The sequence below is a fragment of the Acipenser ruthenus genome, chromosome 15 (assembly GCF_902713425.1).
Source record: "Acipenser ruthenus chromosome 15, fAciRut3.2 maternal haplotype, whole genome shotgun sequence".
In the NCBI taxonomy this organism is placed as follows: Eukaryota; Metazoa; Chordata; class Actinopteri; order Acipenseriformes; family Acipenseridae; genus Acipenser; species Acipenser ruthenus.
The window spans coordinates 4,353,608-4,365,175 of NC_081203.1; the positions used below are offsets into that span (position 1 = coordinate 4,353,608).

General features: G+C 37.7%; 1 protein-coding gene across 1 annotated transcript; it reads left to right on the forward strand.

The window, feature by feature from the left end:
- Nucleotides 1–1,812: 1,812 nt before the first annotated feature.
- On the forward strand, nt 1,813–9,178 carry LOC117396865 (dolichyldiphosphatase 1-like). Its single transcript, XM_034927203.2, has 8 exons — nt 1,813–2,021; nt 4,674–4,774; nt 5,149–5,233; nt 5,598–5,697; nt 6,851–6,949; nt 7,520–7,648; nt 8,338–8,427; nt 8,735–9,178. Exons 1-8 carry the CDS (start codon nt 1,946–1,948, stop codon nt 8,769–8,771), a joined length of 717 nt encoding a protein of 238 aa, XP_034783094.2. The 5' UTR covers nt 1,813–1,945; the 3' UTR covers nt 8,772–9,178.
- The last annotated feature ends 2,390 nt before the right edge of the window (nt 9,179–11,568 follow it).

The window sequence follows — 11,568 nt, forward strand, 5'->3', positions numbered from 1 at the left end:
GAGTAGTTTTTCGAGATTTACGATTATACTGTAAATCACTTTCACGAATCAGCCCCCAAATGTAGTCTCCCATCATGTTCTCGTTATACTGTCCTTGGTAGCGGCGTTCAAAGTCCAGTATATCCTGGTGGAAGCGCTCGCCTTGCTCTTCCGAGTACGCTCCCATGTTCTCCTTGAATTTATCAAGATGAGCATCAAGGATATGGACTTTGAGGGACATCCTACAGCCCATTGTGCCGTAGTTCTTCACCAGAGTCTCAACCAGCTCCACATAGTTTTCGGCCTTGTGATTGCCCAGGAAGCCCCGAACCACTGCGACAAAGCTGTTCCAAGCCGCTTTCTCCTTACTAGTGAGCTTCTTGGGGAATTCATTGCACTCCAGGATCTTCTTTATCTGTGGTCCGACGAAGACATCGGCTTTGACCTTTGCCTCAGACAGCTTAGGGAAGAAGTCTTGAAGGTACTTGAAGGCTGCCGACTCCTTATCTAGAGCTCTGACAAATTCTTTCATAAGGCCCAATTTGATGTGCAGTGGTGGCATCAGCACCTTCCGGGGGTCCACCAGTGGCTCCCACTTGACGTTGTTCCTCCCCACAGAGAACTCGGTCCGCTGTGGCCAGTCCCGCCTGTGGTAGTGCGCCTTGGTGTCCCTGCTGTCCCAAAGGCAAAGATAGCAGGGAAACTTGGTAAAACCGCCTTGGAGACCCATCAGGAATGCCACCATTTTGAAGTCTCCTATGACCTTGATGCCATCTCAGAAAAATGCAGATATGTATCCACTTAGGCAGCTGGAACTAAACTGAACTTAAGGTTTAAGGCCCCTGTATTTATACTACTATTTATATTACTGGAAAGTTCTAGAAAGTTCTAGAAGTTAATCCAAGTTTACTCAGCACTGAATCTATCTGGAATGTTCTGGAAAATAGGTAAATTTCAAAATATCACTGTCCTGGTCACAAAAGCAAAGTTTGTGGGGAATAATAGCCATTTTCTATACTTTTGAGGCATAAGCAATTAGGAAATAACACTTACTACCCAGGAACCAAAAAAAAAAAAAAAAATTGTTACACGGTGTTATTACAACGAACATGTAACGTTTCATTGTAAAACTACAAGTAATAACCATCAGTGAAGTTCTAATTGGGATTTCAATAGATATGACTGATTTACTCTGGCAATAAAGATCCCAATCTGGAAATCTTGTGGTAAAAAACTCCAATTTGCATTTCTCTACTGGATTTGAAATACTACCAGAATGGAATCTCTGTGTTGACACATATCTGTATACTTAAATATCAGCAGCCTGTTACTGCAGCAAACAGCACTACAATGTAGTATTTTAGACCAGCACATTTTTTTATATATACAATGCGGTATTACTGCATAAGTTGTGTCATGTGTCATGTTCTTTTTTTTTTTTTTTTTTTTTTAAAGAAGGCTTTCAACCAATTTGTAAAACTAGTATTAATTAAAGAACAATTGCATGGTAGTACTTCAAATTCAGAATACAGTATTTAACAGTCTTGTCTATCTTCTGGCGTTGCCTTTCAGACAGTAGACCTCCTTATGATTTAATACATACTTTTTTAATATTATCAGGTGTTTCATATTGTTGTGTATTGTACATGTGGGTCTTTAACGGTTTGGAGTTTTTTACACACACCTACACAAACTTGTTTTTGTTTGGTTCCTGGCTGTTACTCTCTCGCTTGCTTTTCTTTTCTGGTTGGGTAATGTCTTTATGCGGCGTGAGGGGTTTATTTTAATTGGACAAACTCTTTCGCCTTTAAAAACTGTACTTGGTTGATTATATCCGAGACAGGTTTAGTGTGCTTTACCGTGAATGGTCCGCTTGCCGGTTTGAAACAGCATTTTCTGATTGGATTAGTCTACTTGGGCGTTGCATTCTGATTGGTCAGTTGCTTGCTCCCGGTATCCGGGTAAGATGGCGACGGTAGATGAGTGTACGGCCAGTGCTCCATGGCGGTCGGTTTCCCTAACACACGTCGAGTATCCCACAGGTAATTGTAGATTTGAAACTTGGATTTGTTTTCAGACAGTTCAGTTATCGCAGTGTTTTGAATTGGAGTCGTGTTGTTTAGGATTTGGAATTCCGGCTGCTGAATGGACTCAGCCGAGCGGCAGCTGCCATATAGTGAGCTATGTTTTTTAAACATTGGGAGATCCAGTTCGCGTGCGTAATAGAGCCAAATAAAAGATGCCAAATAGTGAGCAGTGGTGCGCATGCGCTTTTGACCACTACCTACACTAAATGGCTTGAGGATTTTACATTGTATAAATTTAGATCTATGGAGAATATAATTTCACACAACTCGCCCCGACCGTGTTAATATAACCTATACACAATAACGGCATCATTGCGATTTCCCCACATATATACTTCAACTTGTGAAACTCTACTTTATTTGCAATTCAAATAATGATTTCTGGTTCATTTCGTGACGATAGTGGATACAGTTAAAATGTATATTTTACAGTTTGGTTACTCTATAACTTAATGAATTGCAAAAACCCGGACAAGCGTTACATCCAAACAGATAAGGGTTTTAAAAAAAAAAAGAAACATTGCGTCTGTGTGAGTCTGCATGCTCAATTCATACGCAAATTGTCGTTTTCGTTTGAAACGAGATTTTTTATTTATTTATTTATTTTTTAGACCGACTTTTTCTTAACGCAAGATGTATGCAAATCTCATGTATAATCACACCTAAGCTGTTAGCGGGGTTTTTGTGACAAAACAGCCCATGTGCAGAGATATATAGAGGAATAAGACTCCTATTGCGTAGCAGTTTCACCCGTTTCAGGTTTTAGTATGCACTTAATTAGGCCCAGTGTATAGGTAACAAGCTCAGGTGTGTCTTATTGAACTTGCAGTAAAACCAGGATTGGAGCAGACTGCTGTAGGAGCATTAACTTAATTATACTTATGTGCAAATTTGCATGTGGTTAGTTCCAAAATTGTTTGTTTAGGTCGAGGAATTATAATGAACAATACACTCAAACAACAAGCTGGTCTAATGAATAGCAGCAGTTTACTGAATACAGAAATAAAAGTATTCAACCTGATCATCTAATGTCAGAAACTATGTTAAATAGTTAGTTTTAACATAGCTAAATTGAAAGCAGTTAGGTTTCATGTGTAAAAGTGCAGATCATTTAACCATCCTTAATGCCTGAGCAAACAGCCTGCTTGTTGAGAATTGTCCCTTTTTAAGTTTCCTCTCGTTCTGTTCTACCACGATGAAATCTTTGATTCCCGAAGGAATCCAGTAACACAGTTGATGTGTTTGGTCTGTTTAATCTTCAATCCCAATGGGATCTAACACAGTTCGTGCTCCGGTAGATTCTAACTTGTTTGGCTGAACAAGGTTTATCCAGTCGTTCTCTGCCACGCTTCGTCCTGTTGCCAGTCTGTGCAGCCTGTCACTGGTGTCTCCCTACAGCTGTCGATGCAGCTTAGAGGTTTGTGGTTGACTCAGTGCTGTCAAGGTACCAGAATTTCTTCGCTCAGAAGCTGAAAGTCAAAGCAGGATAATCGAAGCAAAACAGCACCCAAGCTTGGTACGACAAGAGCAACACATATTTCTTTTTGTTAGTTTATGCAGCTTTCTGTTGTTTTCAGTCTCGTTTCTTTTGTCCCTACATGGTCAGGTTGTGCATCTTAGCTTTTTCTTTAAGCGTCACGGGAACGATTTCGTTAGAATTTCTTGAGTTCAGTTTAACTGGGCCTCTTTGGGGAATGGGACATATGTAGGGGAGCCCATCTATATGTTGTGGTTTATACCTTTTATTCTAGGCTGCTTCAGATGTCTTGGATGAGATCTGTGTTGTTCCCGTTTGTGTTATCGGCACTGTTGTCTTAAGTTTTAAATGTCTATTTTAAACCGTTCTTTTAATGAACCCTTTACAGGGTATAGTTCCTACACTGCTATGCAATGGGATTCCATCCCTGTACTGTAATTATTACACAGAGCAGGCTGGCTGAATAACAGACATGCCCCCAGAGAGAGCGAGTGGGTGTTTTCCAGTGATCCTCATGAGCGAAATAACCACAGCACTGCAGTAACATGCAATGGAGTATTCTGTTTGTATAACCATTGCAATGTAGGGAAATATATGGAAATTAAACGGCTGAATTTGGAGCTGAAGATGAAGCCCTGTATCCGATTAGCAATGTGGCATCTTTTGGAACAGTGCAATTCGCTCGGTCGTTCTGTGGCTGGATTTGAATGAATGCAAGACAGATTCCAAATAAATGTGGTGGATATAGGCTAAACATATTCACTCTGGGTAAAAAAAAATCAACCAAATGGTTGGATGAGATTAATTTATTGTTTGTCAGTTGTTTTCAGAGTTGCGGTCAATTCCTGTTTTTCAATTCCAATTAAAATCAATTCCAATTCCTTAGATTATTCAGCTGCTTTCATTTGAAGCCAATTTAACTGACTTAACAATGACATCAATTTAAGTAATTTGTTTCCACTGTGAGAAGCTCATTTTGACAGAATACTGCTAATTGCAATTTTGATGCATTGGAATTGGTTAAAAGGGAATTGAAACTGTGAAATAAATGAAAATGAACCCCAAGCCTGGTTGTGTTGAGGTCTGTCTTTCTGTCGAGAGTAATTAACCTTTGTCTTTCTTTTTTTAAGGTGACTTCACAGGCCAGCTCCTCGCATATTCAAGTCTCTTGCCAGTCTTCATTCTCGTGGGCTTTGTAACACTCATTGTTTTTAAGAGAGAATTGCACACTGTAAGTCACCTGAGCTTTGCCCTCCTGGGAACGACTAACTGACCCAGCTGCTATGTAAAATCTAGTCAATATTTTGAGGTTGCTAAACAAGAATGAAAAAACGTTTACAGTTCCTTTTTATACTTGAAACTTAAAATGAAAATCTATATACTTATTACAGGTAGATAATTGCAGTCACGTGTAAAGCTGTTGTTTTTCAGGGTAGTTCAAGAATTCCATTGCAAACATTGTAATAAATGCCCAAACAAATGGCATGATGACCTGGTTTATAAACAAGGTTCCTGCATGTGTGTTTTTGGCATACTGTATTAATGGAGTTATCAGTTACTGTGACTGACCGCAACATTCTGATATTGTGTGTATTATTTCTTCAGATATCATTCTTTGGAGGGCTGGTGCTCAATGAGGGAGTAAACTGGTTGTTGAAGAACATATTTCGGGAGCCCAGACCATGTCGAGGTATGGAGCAGTTTATGGCTTCTGTTATGCAAACTACATTAAAATGTACATTAAAATCTCACTATTCCAATTCCATTTCCTTTTGAAGCAATTCGGAATTTATCGTTGAGACAAAATTGTTGTGATTGTTCAGCTGCTTTCATTTGAAGCCAATTTAATTGACTGTCGGTGACTTTAATTTAAATAATGGGTTGCCACTGTGAGAAGCTCATTTTAACAGAATACCGCAAATGGCACTTTAGATCAAAGATATGTTAGAATTCAAAGAGCATTGGAATTGGAATTGGGAATTGGAATTGGAATTGGAATTTTTTTTTTTTTTAAAGTGAACTCTGAATTAAACTCCTTGTGCTTCTCCTTCCAGGTGCTCATGCCACACTCACTACAGAGTATGGGATGCCCTCCAGTCACTCCCAGTTCATCTGGTTTTTCTTTATGTACTCTTTCCTCTTTCTTTATTTTAGGTAAGAACTGCTAAGTTTGCATTTTCTATTTTTTTTGGCACTGAATCTGGGTACACGTTTGCTGTGGCAGTGTTTTAATCAGGGCTGATATTTGCACATCAGTTTGTTTTTCTATAGCAGCTCTGTTGCCTTGCAGTTTGGCTTCACAAGCCACCTGTATTCTCTGTTAAGTTGGAGTCAAAATCAGCCTTTGGAATCGCCATAATAAAAGCAAAGATTCCCAGAATAGTGGTTTTTACAAAATCTGCCCTGCAAAGTGACAAGCTGAGTGTTGTGACACGGCTTTTCATTAGTTTTATTTAGTTGGGGGTTACAAATGCCTAGAAAGGGAAATGGGGGACAAAGCAGCATTTAACAATGGTAAGAAATGACTTCTGTAATGCCAGAACACATATTTATCTTAAAGTATTGAATTGTTTTAACAGTTTAACGTGCCTCCCTGTTTGTCTTGAGTAAAGTTACAGAGGAAGAATTGCATGCAAAAGGACTCGTCATATATTCTTTTTGCTCGTACCAAATCGATCACCTCAATTTAAGTGGAAATTGAGGCATTATGCAACTACTTGTGTTCTGTTAAGTGGCTCTTGAATATTTAATACATAAGATTGCATAATGCACTGCATATCATTAAAGATTTTTCCTTCTCCACAAAGCAGTCCTTTCATCAGTCATCAGAAATAAACATGATACAAACTCCACCCATAGGACCTTTGCATTATTCTGAATGACCTACGTAAGCCAGCTGTCTTATGTTTATACATGTGGTAGGAAAACCTCTTGTGGTTTTTAGAGCGAGTTTTTGTAGGTATCATGACCTGTGACAAGAGCAGGTTGTCTCCTGCACTTATAAACCAGCCAATATAAGTCAAGATAATACAAACACTTGTTCACGGTAACATTCTGGTTTGAAAGTATACTGAAGGAGGCACTAGAATTCTGATTTAGTGTTTTGAAGTTGTGGATGGTACAGAAGTACTGTATGATTGTTCTAGAATGTGAGTGTTTTAAGATACTGTGTGATGTGACTGGCTTTGTGAAATAAGATGTTTTGAATGAATCGTGATTTATGTCTTACAATCTAGTAATTGAAGCCATCAGAGTAAGTACATGTTACGAACAGCCAGTGCAAACTCGTTTTTTCTTTCCTTTTCAGAATGCATCAAACTAACAATGCCAGGTGTCTTGAGCTGCTGTGGAGACACATTCTGTCTACCTGTTTGCTAAGTGTGTCAGCCTTCGTTTCATACAGCAGGTACAAACATTTGCATTATTTCGTACTTCATGATTGCTGTATTTTCTTGTAGCAGAAGGGCTGTGAACTTTTGGGTTTCAGCACTTCCCATGTTTAAGTTTATTATTGAAACGATCAGGCCCTTGGTAAATAAATTGTACCTGAGACTGTAGGTTTACGAATAGTTGCTGTTCATGCAGCTATAAAGTTAAATGTTTTATTTAACATCAAACTCCTGGCTCCTGATGATTTTAAATAATATCCTTCTAAGGTAGTTCTGAAATCCAGGACTGGGTGCTAGTGCGAGTTTAAAGCCATGACCCCTGCACATGAATACTGTGCTCCACAGCAACCCCTATTGGGACTCTCGGCACTAGAGTAAGCCACATTCAGTATAAGCAATTGCTATCATCTAAGTATAAGCTACTAACAGTTTTCAGCAAAAGATTAACATCCCATCTTTTTTGCATAGAAACACAACACCCAGGAATAAGATAGTATACTTAACTATGACCCTGAATAGAACATTGTGTTCTTTTTTCCAGTGCATCGGTAATTCCTCTTTTAATATCATGTTTTTTGTTTTTTAAGAGTGTATTTGCTGTACCACTCCTGGAGTCAAGTTATAAATGGAGGGGTAGCAGGGAGTATCATGGCAGTAGCCTGGTTTATCTTCACACAGGAGTTGCTTACTCCACTCTTTCCCAAGATAGCAGCGTGGTAAGTACCAGTGTTCTATAAAGCCACACAGAGAAATACATTGATTTAAAGAAGAGTTGCATCTTGTGCATTTTCAAGGGACAGACCTGTTTTGATATTGGTCAACTGTAAGATGCAGTGCCTAAAGCACTCTACAATCAGCAGATTAAAAGGACATTTTTGAAAAGGCACACTTAGCTATCACTTGGAAGATACGTATAGATAAAACTACTCTAAGATGTTAAGAGTTGTGTGCAACTATTCAGCAACAATGACGAGAAAGCAGAAGGAGCTGAAGCTTCACAAAGGGTGTCTGTGCAAGCAGCTCGTCCCTCAATGCAGTCACTATTTGGGGCATAATGATTCATCGTGTATCGGTGAATCGTGCTGCTTTCTTTGCATGATGTATTTTACTGTAATAGATCTGTCGTTTTGTATTGTGATACAAGACCAAAAGCACAACCTAGCTCATTGTACTGTAGTTCACCAAGCGGTTCTTGAATGAAGAATAAGGGGCATCATATTGTGACATTAGTGTAGCAATCCAACATGTCCATCTAGCCTTCAGGGTATTCCTTTAATGACAAAGTCTACAAAAGAGAATGTGCTGTGAGCTGCAGTTGCAGGTCATTTAATTTTTTTTTGCTGTGACAGTGGATTAATATGCATTCTATCTGCTGCTCCCCCCCCCCCCCCTTATCCCCCAACAGGCCCATTTCTGAGTTTTTCCTAATCCGGGACACAAGCCTCATTCCGAACATTCTGTGGTTTGAGTACACAGTAACACGAGCAGAAGCTAGGTAAAAGAAAAAAAATACATTGCTTTTGTCATTTAACACACTCTTGTTTGTTTAACTGGACTGGAGTTTCTTTTAGTATTACTGTGTTATTTTTTAGATTGAGAGTTTGATATTGTAGAGAAAGTACAAATTATATTTTCACCAGTTTTTATTTTAATTTAGTAGTTTTCCTACGTGCATTTTACTACTGTGTTTCCATGTAGCACAAAACCAATTTGTTTGTTTTGCATGCAAGTTTATTTTTTCATAAATGTAAACACATTCTGTATAACTCCTAATCATTACAATTGTAATGATTTCCCCTCAGAAACAGACAACGAAAGCTGGGAACAAAACTGCAGTGATTTTTCCCGAAGTTCCTTGTTTTAACTTGGAAAGGACCACACACACTGGAAAACCTGGACTGACCAATGAGAGAGGGGGTACCATTTCACAGACGGACCAAAGGAAATGCTGGGACTGACCTGCAGCCTGAAGGAGCCAATGGGCTTGCATCTGGTGCTTGCGCAGCTTGCTAATTGCTCCCTGATGCATGTGTGACCGTGCAGGAGTCTGACAATTTTTTTTAATTTTTTTTTTTTTTTAATTAAATCTATTTTAATCACAAACGCACGTTGGCAGTAAAACATAGTAAAAGAAAAGTACTTTGCAGTGTGTATCAGAATTTGGGAGCAAAAGAAAAATGGAACTGTGGGGTTGATTTCATTACTATCATTGGCATGAAATTAGTATTTTTTTTTTTTTTTTTTTTTTTAAATAAAGCAGAGTTGCAAGTAGATTTTTTTTTTCTTTTTTTAGTGGGGTGGAACTTTGTTTTGATTTTCCTTTTTGATCATGCATTTCAGAATAAAAAAAGTTTCGGCTTTTTTTTTTTTTTACACAAACAAAAAGGAAAAAAACAACCAGTCGAAAGTTTAATATAAATTAAATTTGCACTTTGTAAAGATTAAAAAAAAAAAAAAGGGAAAAAAAAGAATTTACTTTTATTAACACTAGTGGTGTGTGTGTGTGTGTGTGTGTGTGTGTGTGTGTGTGTGTGTGTGTGTGTGTGTGTGTGTGTGTGTGTGTGTGCAGGGAGGAACTAAAATGTTATCCCTGCTACTTTACCTGTGCGTCTAAGTGCAACTGTTTTTTTTTTGTTTAAGTAGTTATTATGCATCCTTTCAAGTGTTGGCATTAAGACCAGAGCAAACTGAGCAACTATGAAGAGCAACAGTTGCTAAATATTTTCTACAGTAGTCCTGGTGCAAATAGCGAAAACATTTCAAATATACAGTGGTAGATAAACTGCTGCATCGTGGTACCTATGCTGTTGGTTAAATGGTCTGATTACAGCGAATGACTTTGAACTAAATTCACTAAAACCAGAAAGCAGCAGCAGGATTTCATCCATAGTGTTGTCTTGGAAATATGTGCATATTCCAAAACTGAAGTAAAACGTGAAAGCGAAGACAGTTGAAAAAGGAGACCAGTAATGCTATTGCTAATGAGGTTGAATTTAAAGCTTTTAAAATAGGACATTAGACTATTTTCCTACCACCTTTTAATCCTATCTTCAGCTTTTGATATTATCAGGCAGCAACTAATTAATAAAAATGACTTTTTGACAACTTTCAAGTGAACCTGAAAGTGTGACATCTGGTAGCTTTACCAAACAGGCAAGGGAAATCATCTTTTAAAATAAAATAATGAAAAAAATTACATAAATAATGAGTCCTGAAATTATGCCTATAACTGGTCCCAGGTTTTGCATGCTGGTTATATTTTGTATACCACACCAGGAGCCCTTCATCGGTCAATCTCATCTTAAGCTTTCCCTTCCCTAAATTCTCAATTGTATTTCCATTGAAAATCGCTCATAGAAACTAGGGCACTTTATAGTACAGTTGGTGGTGAGTTTGATCAAAAGGTTATGTTAGAAAGATTATGGCTTGACCTATCATTTTTTATTATGTTGAACATGTTTTTAAATAATGTTTTTAAATAAATAGAAACCTGTTAAGTGTTTGCATGGTTGTGAAATTGAGAGTTGTGAAGTGGATTTTATTTATTTTTTTCCAGGTTAAGCACCAGACCAGTCATTAGCGGATAAGGGGCTCCTGTTAATTAGGGCGGTAGGAATAATTTAGTAATTTCCAATCTGAAATGTTATTTAAGTTCGGAAAGGTCAGTGACTTACTGTGAACACCCGCACTATATGCAAGGAAAGTTCAATTAGTAGCAGCAGTTTATTGAATACAGAAATATGAAAGAAATCACAGAAGTTAGAAAATAAATATATATCCATCAAAGATCATAAATAGCATCAACCTTCAATCTAGCTTTTTCTAAATATACTTGCCTACAGATAGCAAGTTTACTTCCTAACTTTCAGTTACTTAGCATGGTTCATTAAAAGTTACTCTTCAAAGGTTAATCCTACAAAGCGCTCCAATGCTAATACAGGTATGTTTGCAAGGCATACGCAGAATGTTTCACTTCTTTTGTACAGTGTTGTTTCTTCAAGCATTATCAAACTGGTTTTGATAACATGTCAGCAAATCCTGCTTTTAACATTTAAAGGGTGGGCCCTTTACTGCTTTCTTTTACCAACAAGACTCCAAAAACCAGGGCTTGGGTATAAAACAACATCGCAGCTGCATCATATCTCCATTCAGTTTCAATATTTAAATGTTAAATTGTTTGGTTTATGTGAACTTTACCCAATAGGAGACGCTGTCCTGCCAAAACTTTGAAAATAACACACACACACATATATATATATATATATATATATATATATATATATATATATATATATATATATATATATATTGTCACGTTTCACTTTTCACAGTCTCTTTTTATTATATTATTTGCTCTGCACACACTCTTGACTCAGGGGAGACGTTGAGGAGGACAAAGATGTTTAAAACTCCTAGTGGTTTATGTTCGAGCACTGGACAAGCGGTGTGTCCATGAAACCTTTATTTAATCAAGAAAATCACGCAGACTCTTTTATTTGAAGTTTTTACGAATCAGAGCAACATCAGCGTTCCTTCGGTTTATTAAAATGCCTTTAATATTGGTTTAGTAGTTTGCGCATACTACCAAAACCCAGAATACATGTAACAATAATTAGCAATCCTAAGTTTATTACAA